Here is a 20,815-nt window from a genome sequence, read left to right on the forward strand (position 1 = left end):
GTGTTTCCTTAATAAACGTTTGTTGAAGCAATATTAACCAACATGACGGCAGAAACTTGACTGTCAAATTCTCAGCAAGCTATATTTTCCTGATTGTGTATGTTTCAAACAGTTGCTTACATTGACCTAATCCAGACCTCACTGTCAAAATCTCACAAAAATCTCCGAGCTGGAAAACACGGTAAGAAAAGAAACATTCATGGAATATTCACGTGGTAGAAACAGGTATTACTGATTAATAAAGTCTAACATAAGGATTCAAATCTTAGGGGCAATGCTGCTTTGTTATAAAGGCAGGCAATCTATTTAAAAGCAGAAACAGCACACTTTCATAAAAATTTATTTTTATCTACATAATACACATACAAAAGTTACAAAACTATTTAACTCTTTGAATCCTGACCATAAATGATGAACATACATTTGTACTTCTTCAAGAGCAATTGCCAGCAATGGGCCATATATGATCTTTCCGAGCACATCGTGAAGTGCCCGTGAGGCTCAGAGCACCTCTCATTTGGCTTGTCATGGACTGTTCATATACAGTGCAGGCAAACAGAAATACATTGGCAACATTAAAAATGACAGAAATAATCTTAAATGTCGACCATTGAGTAACTGCCAGGACACGGCCCCGAAATCAGCTGCACACTGTCCAGTCCAATCTCTCCAGTTTTACCCTTTCCACGTTCAGACTCAAAGGTGATCTGCAACAAAAAATAAATAGATAAATAACATTCTAAACGTATAGATTAACATTGACTTTTAAGAGCTAACACGCATTTGTTTTGTTCCTATAGGAAAGTATACCATACCAGAGGACACATTCAGCAGACACCTTTTGCCAGATTGTACCATGGTGGGCAATTAGTATGTAAATTGTTTAGAGATGATAAATATGCGTCATGGAAACACCTTCAAAGTGGTTTCTCTCCTGATTTTGTCCTCAAACTACTCAATTGTTGTCACCTATTATTGTTTTTTAATATTCTTTAGTAATATCTTGAAAGAAATATCTATCAATATCATTTTTTATTGGAGAGATGTAAAAAAAATGTCAAAGATTGCATTGACACTCTCTATATTCATTTAACTTGTGGTTTTGTAAAGCAAGGACAAGTGCTGCTGGGTGGTCGCGCTCTTTACATAAGCTGCACTTTCAATTATAGTAGCAAAGGGATGCCCAGTTAAATTTCTCACACATGCACTGAGCTAGAGTTTGCAAGGCACCCAAACTATAAAGCAGTTCAACAAACACAAATATGGATTTTCATACATAGGTGTACAAAGAGGACCACGAGGAATGCATAAGAAGGACATCCATTCAATTATCAGCAATAACCATATAAACACGGGATCTTCTTGTACTATGCGGAGAATGCAGGGCCAGTGTGCATGGTAAGATGACAATTGGATATGGTCCCTTATTCTTGTGAGAGAATGCAACTAAGCTAAACATCGGAGAATGTGTCAGAAATTGGTCTTACAAGATTGAGAATTCGATGAGAAAGTGCTACTGGAATAGTAGCTCTTTCATTTCTGTTCTAAAGAGTTCTGTGAGGGGTTAGTATTGATAGCTGGAAAAATAAAGTTCACATCATTGGTGCATTCCCTGAATGATTTGAGAGTCCCTTTCTTTTTACAGACCAGGAATTCAAGCATGGGTTGTATAAAATGTGTAGTTTCTCAGGCCTTCCTTAGACAACCAGTTTATTTGTACAATAGTTTGGAGTGTCTGAGTGGAGAGTTTGATGGATGACAATGTGCAGAAACCTTAAGCAACCACAATGATAACATACTCTTATTATAAAAATGTATGTAGGAGAGCAAAAGAAAAAATACTCAGTGTGTAAGACAATTTTTGTTATTAATGCACGCCTTTAGAGAGGCTCTGAAGACTCGCCTTTTTGCCAAAGCCTATTCGTAGTTTTTGTCTCTGCCTTTTTTGAGGACTCTGGTCTGTTAGGCGCCTTGATGCCTTCGGGTTGTAGTTGCGCGTTATAAGTTGTTTTTTAATTTAATTTCATTTCATTTCATTAATCTTATTAAAAAATGTAGGTGTGTCAAGTCGTGCTAGAGGCACTCTTATGGTTTGACACCACGTGATGACAATTGACTGGATGTATGATGTTACAACGCATAATTTTACAACGCAAAGCTTTACAACGCATTTTTTACAACGCAACATCCATTACAACGCATTCCATTACAACGAATTTTTAAAAACTACCTTTACAACGCATTCCATTACAACGCATACTACCTTTACAACGCATACCATTACAATGCATAACATTACATTGCATGTATGGTAAGTTTTAGTTAGTGTAGGGGTAAAAATTACTCTTCTAACTCCAGGGGGGTGCAACAGTATGGTAAGTGTTGGATAGTGTATGGGTAAAAATTACTATTCTAACTCCAGGGGGTGTAACAGGAGGGTAAGTGTTGGATAGTGTAAGGGTACTATGCGTTGTAATGGTATGCGTTGTAATGGTATGCGTTGTAATGACATACGTTGTAGTGGTATGCGTTGTAGTGTCATGCGTTGTAATGGTTGCGTTGTAATGGCATGCGATGTCATGGATGTTGCGTTGTAAAAGTTTCGTTGTAATGGTAGTGCGGTGTAAAAGTTGCGTTGTAAAGGTTGTTTCCCCAATTGACTACCATCATTTTAATTTATTTTGGTGTTTCATTTCAGCCTAGCGTGAATGTACGTCCTGCATAGGCCTTGTTTTCCTTGAGGATTTCTCTTGTGTAATCTCGTTGTTTTAGCAAAGTGGGAGATGCCACAGAGTAGAACAGCTTGCCAAGAACAGAACGTGTGGGATGTGAATTTGAAAGCATGAAAGAGAGAGAGGTGTGGAATATACTTTTTGGTCTCGAAGTGCAGTGTTATGAGCAGTGGTGCTCAAATGTGCATTATGTTGTACATTGGCAGATGAAGTGTGTGATGCTATGGGCAGTGGTGCACAAATGCGCATTGTGTTGTACATTGGGAAGTATTATGAAGTTCTTACTGTTGGCTTTGAAATGCCCTCATGTCATCTTGAATCCTGATTCTGTTTTGCTTGAGCTTTTTGCATGCACAGACAGGCCCCCAGAGTGCTCCAGTTGTTTGGGTTAATCATGTTCAAGTTTGCATTGTTTTTGAAGAGGAGATTGTTGAATGTACCGGAGGCTTTCATAAGCTTCATTAAGATAAAGGCTGTAACATGTGAGAACAGGGAGGGAACATGGGAACTCCTTTTGCCCTGGAATGCTTGCATGGAAGGTTGTCAATTCCAGTACGTTTCCTTGGTGCGGAAGGAAAGACTTTTGAAACTTCTAGTGTGTTTTGAGACTATAAAGCTGAGGTTTGTTGACTTAGAACCCGGGATTATTTGGGCCTGAACGGTGGACGCATCTTCAGTGCAGCAGTTCCTGGTTTTACTGAGTCTCTTGTCCCCGGCTGTGAATCCCCAAGTCTGGAGTTGGCCAAGATGAAGTTTGCAGCCGGTGATGTATCTTGTTTTTGATTAGTGCTATTGTGATGCGTGGCCAGTGGCTATAATTATCCAAGATGTTTTCTTTGTGATGTGTGAGTTAGTCACCGTGCACATCCAAAGTAATCATTTTATGTATTTAGTGTATATATCTTTCTGATTTCTTGCAGGACGCCCATTATATCTTGCTTATTCTTGTGTTTTATTTATTATTATTAAAACATTTAACAGTTGCATTTGTCAAGTGTGTTATTATTGCTTGCTGTATACATTTGAATGTTGTTCATTTGACATCTGGGAAAGCCTTTCTGTTGAAGAGCATTGCATAAATTCAAACCCCAACCCTTTCCTGAAAAGAGACTCGTTGGTGTGTTTCATTTTATAAAGTGAAATCCCTTCTTAGGGAGTGTAGTGTAATGTTCACTGCTTCGTAGAGTTTGAGCCATTGTGTGGGAGTGGTATTTTTTTGAAAGTGCGAAGCAAAACAGTCACATATCACAAAGTTAACACTTTAAAAGAAACATTTATTATTTCAAACAACCACAATGAATCATATATACAACTGACACATCTACATTCACTCAATCCACACACACTGAGACGCAAGGTACAGCTGAGATATATAGAGCAGTAACCCAATACACATACAGCAGTGTTTTTGTTACTTACAACAGTTAATATTTTGATAATTGGTTACATACACAATTAATATTTCATTCTATTAGACCCATGTCTTGTGTTAACAAATCATTACATGGCTTATATTCAAATGTCTATGCAAGTTTCTGCATGCACCTTCTGCAGGAAAGCCACTTTGTAGATAACACTCACAGTCCCTGCGAGTGGACATGTATTTGGAATGAGTCTGGTCTAAGGTCGAAAGGTCCTCGGAGCTGCATAAAGTCTCTCGATCCTGCATGCTGAGACCATATTAATTGCACCAGATCATCTAATGTTTAAAGGGGCACAGGACAAGATCATACTCTAACACAGACACATGGGATGCAGAGACAAGGTTGCTGTTTCTTAGGGTCACTCAAGGTACACAAGTCAATATACGTGGACAGATGACACAGGCAAGGCACAGGCACACGGTTTCGAGGCCACTACTTATTAGAGCCACTTAAATGGCACAGGCAAAAAACAGGCACCGTTCAAGTTAGCTTCTCTGGATTCTCTTGGATCTAGCTAAAAAATGTCGGGTGCATGGTCAGCCCGACGCTACAGGATTCTGAAAGACAGACACGAGTTTGATGCATTATGCGGGTGAGTTTATGTTTGCTTCTAGTATCAATTGGCAGCCAGGTGAAGGACAGTAGAATTAGGATACTGTAACGTAAAGTCCTATAGTCTGACCCCATTTTTTAGTATGCCCAACTCCTTCTTAGGTACTGTAAGTCACCATCTATTCCCTATTTATTCTGAATCATTGTCATGTCTGCCAGTGACACAAATGTCGTCTCTCCTTATCTTTCTAGGAACCGTGAAAATGTCAAGTCATTCGGCTAATGAAATAGCTATAACTCGTAATGTAACATCATTCTGGGACAAGTGTCTGCTTGTCACCAAGTGAAGGTCTAATAAGGGCAAATACAGACATATACCCTAAATAGCGTAGTTCAAATTGACTTCCCTTCACCTTATATGTTCACAAGAAAACATCTGGGATGCACACCTTGATGTACATAATCTATGTCAGCCTTTCCTAAACTTATGTCAGAAATTCCAGTCTCTGATAGGATTCAATATAACATAACGTGTTTTTGTAAAGCGCATTTTCACCCAGAAGGGCATCTTGGAGCTGAATAACAGATGTTTATTGTTACCCAACTCAATGGTACTCATTTTATCGACCTCAGAAGGATGAAAGGCTGAGTGGACCAGCTAGGATTTTAAAATGTGACCATGAGGTCAAACACAGGCCCCTACAGTGGATGCAGTAGTTCACAAAGCCACCAGATCTGGCTAATATATGACCTGGCTAGTATGTAAGGGCTGCAACTTGACCACTTGTCAGGAGATGTCCTTCACCCAGATTATTGCACTGGCTTCTGCCAGCGATAGTCTCACCTACTGCCAGTGCACTTCGAAGATACTACTTCCTGCCTGATGCTGATAATGCAGAGTCCCAGAGGCAGCACTCTATAGCAGTACATGTTTACCCTTCACGGGGAACACTGCCTTCACTCTTCCGTTTATAACGTCAGCTATTGTGGTCAACAAGGTATGCAGTGCATCGGTTATCCCTAAGAAACTGTAGACTACAAGTTGCTCAACTCTCCATGCTCTCTTAGTGTAGCGCATAGAAGTAGGTTGTTCATTTTTAGATAACATTTTAACCCGTTAAGCGCTGCTGTCGGCCAACGGTCGTCGCGTGCACTACCTCCCCAGTGCTGCGCACGACCGCTGGCCGACGGGCCAACATTCGTTATTCGAACGTTCAGCACTGGGCGCTGAACGTTCGTCGCTCTAAACGGGTTAATCATGTCAGAAATGTTCATTTTATTCTCGTTGTTCACAATGTGGTTTATTGCGGTTTTTATCGTATTCTGTGTAGTTATTTTAGATGTAATGAGAAACAGGTTTGCTCTGTTGTAATAAATGCTTTTAGTTAAAGGTGACTATTTGTTTTAACCCCTTGGGCGCAGCCGGAATTTTGCCACGGTGCGGCAACATTCCACGCGTGCGCAGATTGGACGGCTCCCGGCCGTCTGACGCACATGCCCACCGCAGTGCCGGACGGTCGGCGGCCGTCCGACTCATGCAAGAGGTTAATGTCAAGTTTGTGATATTGTGAATAATGAAATTGGTTTATTTTTGTTACCAGGATATTCCTGATCACGTTGCAGGAATTGTTAGTAAAACCAAAAGCAATACCTTTAGAAAACAATGTATTGTGTGGGGTTCTGCGGGGCTACCATAACCTGTCTTTCACATGCCAAGCTGGTGCATTGAAATGCGTTCACCTTTGTTACCCGTGGCTAGGAAAGCAAACATTGTAGAAGTAAGCCAAATAAGTCAAAACTGGGTGTGACATTGAATGCTGCTTTGAGGGGAACAAGTTGAACCTTTGGTATTCAAGTAAGCAGGAAGTGTTCCAGTAGTCTAGGGTGAAAATCTAGCAATGATTGTCCTGGGGCTGAACAATTGGGTAGTGAGGCAGTAGCAGTTCAGATTTGTGAAGGGTTTAACTTTACGTTGTGATGGGTCACTTTTGTCCAGCAATTATTGTATGTTTCTTTGAGACCACTATCTCAGGCTATTATTCAATTTAGGCTGGTTCTTCAGGTGCTTTCTATGTGCATTTTTAACTAGGCTCTGAACTAGATTTTTAACTTTCATTCTTTTAAACTTACCTGCACTTGAGTCACCACATTCCATTCCGCCGCAGTTCTAGAAACTGTTTGATGCGGGGAAAGCCTTCCTGACTCACTTCCGGAGAAGCTCTTAAGTGCTCCAGTGCATTTGGCTATAATAGAAGATGCCGGACTGGATGCGCAGTGCATATGCAAAGCAGGTGCGCAGAGGGCGCACCAAGGACAAGCCTGTTTGCACCCATCCACCCCTGGACTGCGCCAGGACCCCTGGCTGGTTAGGGGAAGAAAGAAATAGACTCCCCGATATCAATACTCATCCGACACTCTTCGTCAGCTAAAAACACAGAGTAAGCTAAATGCCCCAGAACAACCTTTATGTACTAACAGCTTTTCTCATATCCTAGAGGGCCCGACAAACTGTCATAAATGTCACTTTAAAAATTCTCTGGAGTTAGGTCATTGGATTGGCACTGGCTCTGGCTCCAAATCCATGAAGAAAGGCATAAAAAGCCTTGTTTGTAATGTTAGGTCGCTAGCTAAGCACGCAACCCAAATATGGGATTTTAATTACCACTCAGTCACCTGACATTTGTTTTCTGACTGAACCATGGCTGAATGCTTCTAATCTCCTGGCCATTCAGTGGCCTTCAACATGGTCGCTCATGTCAGGATGCCGGAGAGACTACAAGAGATTGGGATACAAGGCCCCATGCTTAAATGGCTCCACCATTTCCTGAATGACAGATATCAAACTGTCATCCTTGGCCCCTATACCTCCCACATAATATGACTATACAGGGGTATCCCTCAGGGCTCTTGTTTGAACTCTACTCTGTTTAATATCTATGTATCCCCCCTTGCCAAAATCGTAGAACCTTATGGCTTTGAAATAATCTCTTTTGCGGATGATACCCAGCTGAAGTTTACATTCCAGTCAGACCTGGCTGCTACTAAAAAGTGCTTTGCCTTGGGCATGCTAGCCATCTCCAATTGGATGAATGACAATTATCTCCAACTCAATCTACACAAGATGGAGATTGTGCTGTTTGGCAAGGCCACCTCTGTCTGGTCAGATGAGTGGTGGCCTCTCCAACTGAGGTCTATCCCTAGGCCCAAGTAATATGTTGAGAATCTCAGTATGGTATCAGAATATGCGTCTTAAGCGCAGAATATTTTGGTACCTCCCTACTTCTGCAAGAAGAACGCTAGTTCACGCCCTAGTAGTAAGCAGATTAGACTATGGTAATTCTCTCTTGGCAGCTGCAAATGAGACACTGGTATCCAAATTTCAGGTAGTCCAAAACACGGCAGTCAGGCTCATTCTCAATCTACCTCCTGGCCTCACTTCTGTCCCATTGTTAAAGGAGCTTCACTGGCTGACAGTAAAAAAAGATTAATTTTTTAGCTCTGCTCTCTCAGAACGCGCAAAAAGGCAATGGACCTAGATATCTTCAACTAAAAATCAAATCGTACATACTCAGTAGGAACTCACGATCGCGTGGTAAGGCCCTACTCTGTGTCCCCCGCATTCGTTTAATGAGATGCGGGGGAAGAGCTTTTTCTTACCTTGCCCCCTCTTATTGGAATAAGCTTCAGCTACACGTTTGCACCTGTACAAACTATTGCAAATTCGGGAAATTGTTGAAAGCCCACCTATTGTAATTATTTTTCTCCTCTTTCTGCTGATACCTGTTAAACTGGCTACAGCACTGAGATGCCCATTGGTGAGTCATGCGCTATATTAAATTTAAATAACTTAGCATAATATCGTTTGCGTGGTGCACACCCAGAATTTTGCCCTAACGGGTTTTGCTTGCTGCAGAACTCTGTATACTTTGTCCCTGCTAATGAGTGGTAAAGTGCCTATACTCCCCCTTTCAACATGATGAAAATGGCATATCCCTGATTGGCATATTTAACTTACTTTTAAGCCCCAAGTATAAGATACAACAGCACCCAGGGTGTGTAAGTTAAATGTCACCAGTGGACTGTAGCATTCATTGCGCCATTTACTACACTAACAGTATAAACATGAATGTAGACCTACCATGTGCGCTTGACTATGCAGGTTTAAAATGCAGATTGAATATGTAAAAAGAACCCATTTTCACAGGCCTAAAAAGTCCTTTTAAATATTAATAAAACACCCCTAAGTTGACCCTAATGCCCATAAGATGGGGTTCATGGTATTTTTTTTTTTTTTTTTTTTTTTGAGGGGATGGCGCTAGATGTAAATCTTTTTTTTTTTTTTTTTTTTGTAAGACCTTTATTCACATGATGCAATTGACACAGCATGAGCCTACAACCCGGAGGCCGGCCCGCCATTCCACATTGTTTGTTCAATACATCATATGTTAGTCCTGAAAGAACAGTGTTTGTATTTCCAGTGTATCTTCCACACATGTTCTACGTAGGTCTCATAGCGAGCTGTCAATTTGAGTCTTACATTTAACATGTTATAAACAGTAAAAGACAACATTCCCCAACTTAAGACCTTACTGTACCCTCATATACACCCTATACAGTGAGTGAGATCGTGTCTTGGTATCCCTAGTGTAGCCCACAGTCGTCTCCAACTCTCATACCAGACAGCACCCATTCCATCACAACCAGTGTAGCCGCTAGTCTTCCTCAGTGTCCTGCAAGGAATTCAGATAGTCTGTCAAAAACCCCCACATGTCCTTGGGTTTTGATTGAGCTGGTAATTCCTCCTCGTATGTTTGGAGTTTATCCCGACATATGGACATGTCATGCAGCCATACTTTCGTGGTTGGTACCCTGCGGCTGTGCCAGCATTGCGCCACCTGCCTTTTGGCTAACAGCAAGGCGACAGCACAAAATTTCCTTTTCAGCGCCCTGAATTGGGGTAAAATACCTAGTAGACAAATCTGCGGAGTACACTCCACCTCATCCTCTAACATGATCGTGAGTGCGGCAGTAACCTCCGTCCAGTAATCAGCCACTTTCGCACACTTCCATGCCAGGTGAACAAAGTCCGCTCCTTCCCTATTACAACGCTTACATCTGTCTTCCTCTTGCAGCCCAAATTTACGCATTTTCACAGGAGTGTAGTAAGCTTGGTGCAAGTACTTGAAATTAATAATCCGCAGATTTCCATTTGGTGTCAGTATCTGCGTTAGTGCGCATGCGCTGCCCCATTCTGTGTCCGTCAATGGATTATCTAAAAGCTCATCCCATCTTCCCTTAGCCTTGAGTGTATGTCCCGCTATTTCGGATTGTGCAGCAGTGTACAGTCGGGACACCAGGTGAGAGAGGTCTCTTGTAGTGATTAGCATTTGCAAAGGTGCTAGGGTTTCAGGCTCTGCTGGGAATGATGGGTAGTGTTCCCGTAATGCCCTCGTCAGTCTGTAGTATGTGAATCTAAACATGGGGGTCTGGTTTCGGATATAAGTCAGGTCGTTAATGTCCAAAAATTTGCCTTCTCGAAACACATCACCCATTTTGTCGATCCCAACTCTGTGCAGCAGAGCCAACCCCACTTTTTCGTTAGTGACCGACAAAGCCTGATGGTTCCGTAGTGGCATGTCCGGAGCATATAATGGGGTTTTGTGAGCCAAGTGCCCTAGTTTGTGCCACGCTTTGATTGTTGTGTCTACAGTGTTGATGTCTTTCATGTGAAGCGGCGGTCTTTTGTGCGACAATATCGCAGATAGGGGGACAGGATGGGCATCCCCCTCCTCAATGGCCACATGAGTGACATAGGGGACCTCATGGTACCAATAAGCTGCGTACTGTGCCTGAGCACAGAGGTAATATAGTAGAAAATCCGGCACCCCGAATCCGCCCTGTGCAATCGGGAGTGTTAGTGTCTGTAGATCAATACGAGCTTGTTTACCCGCCCATATCAGTGTTAGAACCAAAGACTTTATGCGGCGGAAGATCTCTTGCGGAGGTGTAATAGGTATGTTATTAAAGAGATATAATAACTTGGGCAGAATGTTCATTTTTACGATCGCTATTCGATCAGCTATAGATAATGGTAAGTGGATCCAGCGATGGACCCTGTCTTCCAGTCTGGAGAGTGCCACCCCATAATTCGCGCGCATGACTTCGTCAGGATCTCTGTGGAACATGACCCCCAGGTAGCGGATCGGGTCTTGTTGCCATTCTAGTGGATAGTCCACTTCAAAAGAATCGGTGGCGTCAGTGAGAGGAATGAGTGAGGACTTGGACCAATTAATCGCTAACCCCGAGTGGCCCCCAAATCGGATATACTCCCGAAGTAGCGGGTTCAGATGTACCACCGGGTCCCGTACATACAGCAGCATATCGTCTGCGTATAGCGATATATGCAGCGGCCTGGACACAAATTGCAATGCCGATTCCTTGTAATTTTGACGCACTATGCACGCTAGTGGTTCTAACGCCAAAGCGAAGAGCAGAGGTGACAGGGGGCAGCCCTGCCTCGTTCCTCGTCCAATATCGAAAGGAGCTGAAACATAGCCATTGATTCGGACCCTCGCACTCGGTTTAGTATACAATAAGGAGATCCACTGGACAAACCGTTTAGGGAAACCCATCCTGTTGAGGACAAGTAGCATATAGCGCCATTCAATGGAATCGAACGCTTTTGCAGCGTCGAGCATTACGGCCACCGCCCTAACCGAGGGTTTCAGGTAGTGTGCTAGTGCAAATAGGGATCTGGTATTGTGTGAGGTGGATCTAGTGGGAACAAATCCCGCCTGGTCTGGCAGTACCAGTCGAGTCATCAGAGGGGTTAACCTAACAGCTAGTAGTTTCGCGAGTACTTTCGAGTCTACGTTTATGAGGGATAGGGGCCTGTAGGAGTCGCAGTTTTCAGGATCTTTGGAAGGTTTGAGGAGTGCTATTATCATCGCCTCTCGTAGCGTGGGAGGGAGTAATCCATTATCAAAGGAAGTACCATACATGTCCACCAAGTATGGGGCAAGTATATCCACAAACTTTTTATAGAATTCTGACGTGTATCCGTCGGGACCTGGCGCCTTTCCATTGGGGAGCGAGGCGATCACCTCAGTGACTTCCTCTACTGTGATTGGCCGAGCTAGATATTCCCTGTGGGCATCCGACAGCCAGCCAATTGCCACATCATGTAAATAGTCGTACGTTTCATCTGTTGTAGCTGTGGGTTGAGATTGGTACAGTGCACTGTAGGAGTCCACAAAACATTGCACTATATCTGTGGATTGCGTGCGGAGTATGTCGTCCCCCGATTTGACGCGGAGTATAGCCGATTGTCCCCGCCCCTCACAAATTTTACGCGCGAGCACTCTTCCTGGTCTACCCCCTTCGCCAAAAGCCCTGGCCACATGTTTGCGATCTAGGTATTTGAGTTCTGACGCAAGGAAGTCAGCATGTTCGGTGTTTAAGTCGCGCAACTTGGGTAATAGCAATACGTCCTGTGTTTTTTCGTACTGCAGTTCTAAATCTCTCATTTGACTTTCGCAGCGGCGAATTTGGCCCCTGATGTCCTTGAGTACCCCTATGGTAGTGCTGATGCAGACGCCTCTCAACGTGGCCTTAAAGGCTTCCCATAGGAGACATGGGTCATCAGTAGTTTGCGCATTATTAGCGAAGTAGTCTTTGATTGCCGTAGTCACTGCGTTAACATATATTGGGTCTGTGAGGGCCTGGGAGTTGAATCGCCATTGAAAGGGGGGGGGTGTGTAATGTGGGATATCCAGCTGCAATAGTACCGGGTTGTGGTCTGACAATGTGCGCGGTAGTACCTGCACCTTACTTGCCCACAGAGCAACATCCTTAGAGCCCAACCAATAGTCCAGTCTGGACCAACTATTGTGAGATGCGGTGATGTGCGTAGCGCCTGGGTCGTTCGTGTGGTGCAGTCTCCAGATATCCGCTAGCGCCAAGTCCTCCAACATGTGACCCACCATTTGTCTCGACTGTTTGTGCTGTTCTACTGATTGTAAAGAGCGGTCCAGACCGTCCTGTAGTGTCACATTCCAGTCTCCCCCGCATAATATGTGCGTGCAAGCATGTGTCTGTAGGTGTCCCCAAACTTCACGGTAGAATTCCGGTGCGTCAATATTCGGTCCGTACACATTAAGGAGTGTTATGTGTTGGCCCCTCAGTGTACCCGTCACTAGCACATATCTGCCAGTGGGGTCCTGTAGTACGTGCTTCTCCTCAAAGTCGATCCCTTTCTTGATCAATATTATCACCCCCCTTGAGTAAGATGAGTATGAGGCTCTGTAGGATGAACCTGCCCACCTCGATCCCAATGTAGCGTGAGTGTTCGGCGCTAGATGGGACTCTTGCAGGAATGCTACATCTACATTCCATCTAGTGAGGCTGGCAAATACCTGTCTGATTTTCTGAGGGCGTGAGAGACCCCGTACATTCCAAGTAAGAACGTTCAAACCGTTTCTGCCTGTATTTCTAGAACCTGTGGTCCTCAATTGATACAATACCACTCATACCTGCACTCCCCAAGAACATACCCGGAGCCCGACCCCATCCATCAAATTGGTCGTAAGTTGCATTCACCACACTTCTCAGTGTATATCCAAACAATGTGTACATTTGCGATACTCTCGGTCTTCTGAAACAGTCAAACACCCCCCCACCCCTCATCCCGCCCACTCCAGCATCCCCAACCTGCCGAAGCCATATCCCTTCAGAGCACATTCCCCTCAACCATTTAAACAACAACTTGGTGCTCATAGCAAAACTTGTGTCGGGTATTACCCTCATGGAGGACCGCCAGTGGCACATCTCTACACCCGGTGTACAGGTGCGGGCGATACTAGTAAGAATCAAAATAGTCGCAATGTATGCGTCCATTAAACCATTGGCCCTCCGACCCACCCACATCCCACACTCAGACGCAGGCAGTGGAGCAGTCATTAAGGAAATGTAGGCGTTCTTTGCAACGAGCAGACGCCCATGTAAGGGATGAGACTTAAGAACGCTACAGTACAACACCCCCCCCACATTGCCATTGTCTGGCCACATATAGTACGGTAATCAGCAACTTGCAGAGGCTATGCATTTTCATTTGTCCATGCCCTGCAACGTGAAATGCTTCCCAGCGTTCAAAGGTTTACCACCACCTTCGCTGACCCATTTATCCAGAGGGGAAAGCGTGGCAACAAGGTCCAGCCATGGGTATCAGTTATTGTTCAGTGCAGGAGCGTAGTCCAGTCCTCGACAACCCCGCCCCCCCCCACCCGACCAATTCCCAGTGGCAAATGGAAGCGCCCACATCTCACCTCTAGTGGATTCGTAGCGGGCCTCATCTCTCAGTTCAGTAGTAGTTCACAGCGGCCATCCGATTAGAAGTACTCGTAGCCGTGTCTTGATGCACCCCTCTCGCCGTATCAATCCGAGTCTCCATTCTGATCGTTTTGGGTTGCCGACCTCGCCTCCCGCTGTGCTGTCTTAACAAAGTCAAGGGCCGCTTTGGGAGTCGCCAGTACAATCGCCTGTTCCTTCCACACTACTCGAAGGCGGGCAGGATATATCATAGAATACACAATGTTCAACTCTCTCAGCTTAGCCTTCACTGTCGTGTATTCTTTACGTGCTTGCTGAACAGCAACCGTGTGGTCAGGGTAGAACTCCAAAGTGTTGCCTTGGTGGGTGATTCTGCCCTTCTCCCTTGCAAGCCGGAGGATCGTGTCCCTGTCTCGATAATTGAGGATGCGCGCCACAATCGGCCTGGGTGTAGCACCGGGCGGTGGTTTGGGGCCCAGTGACCGATGGGCTCTTTCAACAATGAAGATCTGAGACAGGGCCTCCGTCCCAAAGATATCCTTGCACAAACCCTCTACGTAGTGTTCCATACGACCTGTGTTGGTCGATTCCGGCAGGCCTGCGATTCGCACGTTGTTGCGCCTTGAGCGCGCTTCCAAATCTTCCTCCTTCGCTCTTATCACCTGCAGAATCCGTTCCATTCCAGCGCATTTTGTGGTGGACGTTCGCGCCTCATCCTCTACAGCCGAGATCCTAGTTTCCGCCTCATCCAGTCGTTCTCCATGCTTTTCTTGACGAGCCGCCATGCCATCCATCCTGCACGTCAAATTGTCCAATTTGCCATTGATATCCTGCAAATTTGATTGAATGGCCAAAAGTATCTTCTCCATGTTAGTGGTTTGCGGTGATTCTGAAGAGCCCCCGGATTCCGCCATATCGTCTGCAGGTTTCATCGCTTTCCTGTTGTCGAAGGACAGTTTCTGCTGCTGCTTATCCGGCTTCCCCATGACGGTGGCTGGTGACTGTACCTTCCTCAGCACGGGTCCAGACGCCCTCGTCACTCTGACCGTTGTCGCCGTGGTTCCTCGGCAGTGAGAGCTCGCAGCTGCAAATGGAGTCAAAATCGCATCCGATGCGGTCACCACCCGTTGATTTTACGCCAGAATGTGAGGGTTGCGTACGTTATGCGGTCAGCGGCAGTTCAGGAGCTGCCCAACGTCGTCCGGATAGCCGCGGCCGCATTCGTGGGGGGCCCTGCATCGTCCCCAGCCCAATAAACTTCCTGCTGGCTCTCAGTACAGTGGGAATCCTCTTCCCAAGATGTAGGTTCGGGCGGGAACAGGACGTCGGTGTGGTGCCTTCCCCAGACTCACAAACCACATGTCAGGGCGCCCTCTAGTTCTCTACTGTGATCCGTTGGTCCGGTAGCGCGGAAAGCTCAGTAGTAGCCCGCCGGCGTCATGTCGAAGAGCCCGCCATTTCTGCAAGCGGCACCGCCATATTGTCAGGCACCCGGCCGGAGATAAGCTCAGCTCCGCCGGTGTTTCCGAGGATAGCAGCAACACAGATTAGCGACGCTGAACCGGGCAGTATGCGCTCACCTCCGGCCGTAGATTTCTGGGCTATTCTGGCAGTCCGCCGCTAACTCCGCACTGTAAACACAGGTGATGTCGTTTACCGGCGGCCATTTTGTCAGGCAGTCCCGTTCCTCCGCGATTTACTCGGTATATTTCTGCACGGCGGGAGTGGGCACCGCAGCGGTCCGGGTCAGGTTGTGCTCCATCCCTTCCCATTCCTGTTGGTAGTCGCGTTACGTGGGATGGTGGGTTTTCAGCGTCTATGGATCACATTGTGTGTGATCGCCCGGCGGAGCTGCATGTCAGGCAGCCATTCCGCTGTGCGCCCCCTAGCGCCTCGGGTTCATGGTATTTAAAAGTAGGACATGCAAAGGTTTAATGTTAGACATGTCCTTAAATTCAAAATGCTCTATAAGCTATATTCATTGCAACAGGACTGGCTGTTCCATAAGACAGCATTGGGATCCAATATTAAATTAAATATTGTTATCTCCTGCTATGAAACAGCTACAAATTTCATTTGTGGATGTTTTGAAATGTTTATTACAAGCCCAACTCATTGGTGAAGTTGGATTTGTAATATATATTTTGGAAAAGGTACTTTTAGAATGTTACCTTTTCTCTGTCTAAAGTCTCTAGGGGTTCATTTTTATGAACTACATTTGTCACCCAGGAGCTGAATATCTCCTTTGATGTCATTTGAACTTGCTCCCAGAGCTGGGATAAAGGCTTAGGTTGTGAGGCGCTGTTCTGTTACTCTGGCAGGATGAACATCTGGGCTGTGTCAAGAAACTTAACGTCAAAGAGGTCTACCCTGTCATAGGCAGATGTAGCTAAAACCTGGGACAGCTCCCTGCTTTTTCCTTCTAGTCGACTGGGTAACAATCCCAGAACTGGTTTAAAGTGACAACATAGGAGGGGGTCGTCATTTCCCAGGCCACACCTCTAGGGTGGGCACAAGAGCACTGCATAGGAGAAGGCATGTCTGCTATTATGCTTTTATGTAGAGAGGAGAACTGTGCAATTGTTTGGAGTAGGGCACACAGGAAATGCTGCAAAAGTGAATAGGGTCACCCCTGGAAACTTTTAACCCATTGGTTAGGGATGTGGTCAGTATTTTTCCCCACTCATAGGCTGGTGACAGGCAGAAATATGGCTCCCACAATTCCTCCTCAGAACACTTTCTTTAATGTGGAATAGCAGAAGAGGACTAGACCTGCTGTCTGTACCAAGAAGAACCTAGCAGACTGTACCTGCTCTCCTTCTTGTAGCCAGGATAAAGAAGTTGACTCCAAAGTTCATAAGGTTGTCCTCATGTCCCAGGTACAGAGACACAAGCTACAAGAGGCATTTTGTGCAACTGCCCGGCTGACCAGTTCCAACTGGTCTTGACTGAGTGAGTCTTGACCCCTAAGTGCTGTCCTCAAGGTCCGGGACACTTCGCTGGTACCAAAGTGTACTTATCCTATCTTTTCCTGATACGTGGCACTTAGAAACAGTTTGGCTCTAATGACCGATAGAGCACTGGGACCAATCTGCCAAGCTGATCTGAAGAAGGTCCGCTGTACCTGGCCCAAAGATTCAGGTTGCTTTTCCACAGCAGCCATCTCATTCAGCGGAACCTTGGGGAGAACGATCCGGCATTTTGTAGCTCTCATTGGCTACAGCCTTCAAATCTGTACCACTGGAAGAATCCAAGCTCCAAAAAATGACTAGGTCCAAAAGTAGAGATATTCAACTGGCAAAGATGTAAAAAGTATCTGGCCAGCAAGCGATAATCTCTGGGCACGAACTTCAAATTTCTCTCCAAGTCAAACCTGTCTGCTGTGTGTCAGCTCTATGGCATAACTGCCAGGTAGTTGAGCTCATGTTAATTTAGTGACTTTAAGGGTCACCCTGACAAGGATTTTGATTGTCTGAGGTGGATACTCGCCCCCCCAACTAAGACTTTCAATTTATTTCAGTCATACAATACTGAATGTTGGTGCGAGTTTCAGCAAGGAAGGCAACGCCTTTAGATAAAGCTACTTTAGATAGAGCTATGCTACATCAGCCCAGCAGTGGTGAGAGAAGTTGTAATTTTACAGAAGAAAAGCAAGGGATTCAATTAATACATTCAAAAAGGTCGGTGAGAGTACAGAGCACTTTGGTACACCATGTTGGAGAAGTGAATGTTTGGAGAATAAGTTTCATATTTTTATGGGTTGAAAACAGTTGTTAAGGTAAGAGGAGAACAATCTCACTTCCATTCCATCCGATTTCCCTTTTCTCATCAAGGATGTATAGACCAGTGAAATGGTTGACTCTGTCAAACACACCCAGAGATCAAGGAGGGTAAGAATGTATGAGTCCCCTTTGTCAAGGGTGAGGAGGGCATCAGTGTCATTGGAACTACAGCCCATTCAGACACCGGACTGGTTGTAAATCACGACAAAGCTTGTTTTGAGTAATGAGTTGTTTGAGCTTATTCTTTAAGCAGCTTTTAAAGACATTGGCTAGGAAGCATAGGTTTGACCTCAGCAGGTATTTGTTTTTGTCTATTGGATCAGCTCAGGGCTTTTTCAGAAGTGATGTGACTTGGGCTTATTTTAGGATATCTAGAACTTATCCTTGGGGAAGAAATGTAATAATCTGGTTAGTTCAGAATGGTATGAGGGAAGATCTTTTATTTTCTTCAGAAAATGGGATCATTGAAGTGGGTAGACAGGAACATTTTGCAGTACTTTTATGTAATTCTAATTGCAAGACTACTTTAAATTATGACCAGGTGGACTCAGATTAATGTATGGTTCCATCAATTCTTAATTTGAGCTTGGGGTTGTCACTGGGGTCTACCGGTACTTTTTTTTCCTGATTGGACCTTTCCTGAGAGCAAGAGAGTGAAACGCACACAACAAGGGGGAAAGGCGAAGGAAGAGAGAGATGGAAAAAACATCAGACAGGGAGAAAGCAAGAACCTGCAAAGAGTGAGATAAAGAGGCAAGGGGTGTCTGGCATTGGATTAAAGAGTCATGAAGGGATTGAAGAATACATTGCCTTGGTATTCTCCATGACGGTGCCGCCCGCAGGCTTCTGAGCAGAGCTTTGAGCACTGGCACTCATTCTTTTACAAATTACGTACTGGGTTCCACAGTTGAAAGGGAAGAGTGGGTCTGAGCTAGAGAGAGTTCAATCTTATCTGCTTTTTCTTTGAAGAAAAGGGATAAACTTTTACATTTTATATCATGGTTATTATTAGACAGGGTGCTCGAATATGGATTTGTTGAATTATTGGGCAGATCAAATAATGTTGGGCATTTGTATGTAAAATTAATTTCCATACTTATACAAGTTGCTTTACCCTCAAACATATTTTAATCAAGCCTTTCCACAGGCTTTTGAAGCTTTCTTATCTAGGTTCAATTCTCTTGAGAACTATCATGCCCGGGACTTCATTTTAAATCGCTTCAGTTTTGGTGGTGCTACCTTATCCATGACTATAGTGAAGTGAAGTGTTGCGTATATTATTTGGTCATTCAGGAGGACCTTTCTGTCATTGATATGTCTTGAAAAGTCAAGGAAACCTTGACCGAGACTAATCTTGGTTGTTTTCATATTCTGTCACCCACTGTTTGTTTTTTCTGTTGTTCTCTAGTTATACGTTGTGAATAAATAAGACATAACAGTACCAGGAGGGGATCTGCGTATCTGAGGATGTGACATAACTGACTTTTCCCTAGCAACAAAGAGGTCAATGATCACAACTCTCTAATAAATAGGATCAGCAGTGTTGAAAAAAGGTGATGATTGAATAGGAATGTAGACAGTTGTGATACACTGGGTGTATTTAGGTTCCCCCAAAGTAATTTCAAGTCTTACAGGAAGATATTATTGGAAGACGATTACTGATTTTCCAGGATAAATTCAATAATCTGGCCAGGAGGAGCTTGCAGGCTCCCTACAAATGGTAAATAAGGTGTGATTTAGTAGGGATTGCATCAACTGCTTTAGTTTCCGTTGTGAGACATTGAAACATCAGGAAATTCTAGTTTTTCAAGTTTATTCATTGGAAGGAGTCTATTTGTATAATCACCACACCACTACCTGTTTTCTCAATTTGATCTAGATGAATTATTGAGTGGTCTAGTGGCACAAGTAAGTCAAATACTGATTGATTTATCATCCAGCCACATTTCTGTTGGGTATAGGAACTCAAATTGTCGTAGTGATCAGGTCTATGATCTCTAGTCTATGTTTTTTGTGTATCTGCATTCATGAAGGAGGCAAGAGAAGAAGGATTGAATTAAGTTGCTTATTGGTATCCTTGCTTGCAAGCTGTATGTCAGAATACTGAGGGCATAAAAACTGTGACACAAAAATGGGGTTCTAAACATATTGTGAACTAAAATGTTGGGAACGTATGAACATATGGGTAAGTAAAGATATCCTATTTTTAACTCCACATCCACAATACTTTGTTCACAATGTACTGGTAGTGAACTTTGTGTGGATACCAATACGATTGTTCAAGTTCCATCCTCTAATGTTGAGGTTTGGGGGCGTCCGGACCTTTTTTTAAGACCTGATTTTATTACCGCTGCGCATGTGGAGTTCATAAAGAAGTCTTTTATTCTACTCAAAAAATGTAACAGAGATGGGGTAGATCTGTGCAAACCCAGCGTCTGCAAATTTGTGATGCTTAAAACCACGCCATTTATTGAGCCATATCTCCTGTGGCCCTTGTCGGCTCACGAGCGGTTTATTTTAACTAGGTTTCGAATGGATTATTTCCATCTTTTACTTGCAGTACCGGAGGGAAGCCACAGAGGCCAGGTGTTACCATCCTGTGGCTGCGACAGTGTGTCTCCTCAGGACTTGGTGCACTTTATGTTTTTTTGCCGCCTCTATGACGCTCCCTGGAGGTTCTTTTTAAAGCCACTTTTACAAAAGTTGAATTTTATTCAGGTACGTCCTGCCCTTTGCTTCTTACAAATGTTGAGCCCAGAATGCACCTTATTTGTAGTTGGTTGTTTGAAATCCTCCTTGAAAATCAGAAATCGTCTGGAGTATGGACATGCCCTTACACTGTAACTGTCATCCCAGTAGCTATCCCCCGAGAGCCTCGAGGCACCCTATGGATGATTGTTTTTTATTATATATATATATCCCCCCACTTCCATATAAATGTTTATTTATGTATTGTGCTTAGGAAATATGTATAAGTGCTCCCATGAATTTTAATAAT

The 20,815-nt window shown here is 44.3% G+C and overlaps 1 protein-coding gene across 1 annotated transcript in view; it reads right to left on the minus strand.

The window, feature by feature from the left end:
- Positions 1 to 323: 323 nt before the first annotated feature.
- The window catches only part of EGFL6 (EGF like domain multiple 6), a 580,012-nt gene continuing 559,520 nt past the window's right edge, over positions 324 to 20,815 (minus strand). Inside the window, exon 12 of the mRNA XM_078657865.1 lies at positions 324 to 707. Within this exon, the coding sequence (XP_078513991.1) occupies positions 597 to 707 (111 nt within the window). The 3' untranslated portion in view covers positions 324 to 596. The remainder of the gene's footprint in view (positions 708 to 20,815) is intronic.

This window comes from Lissotriton helveticus, chromosome 8 (genome assembly GCF_964261635.1).
Source record: "Lissotriton helveticus chromosome 8, aLisHel1.1, whole genome shotgun sequence".
Classification (NCBI taxonomy): domain Eukaryota; kingdom Metazoa; phylum Chordata; class Amphibia; order Caudata; family Salamandridae; genus Lissotriton; species Lissotriton helveticus.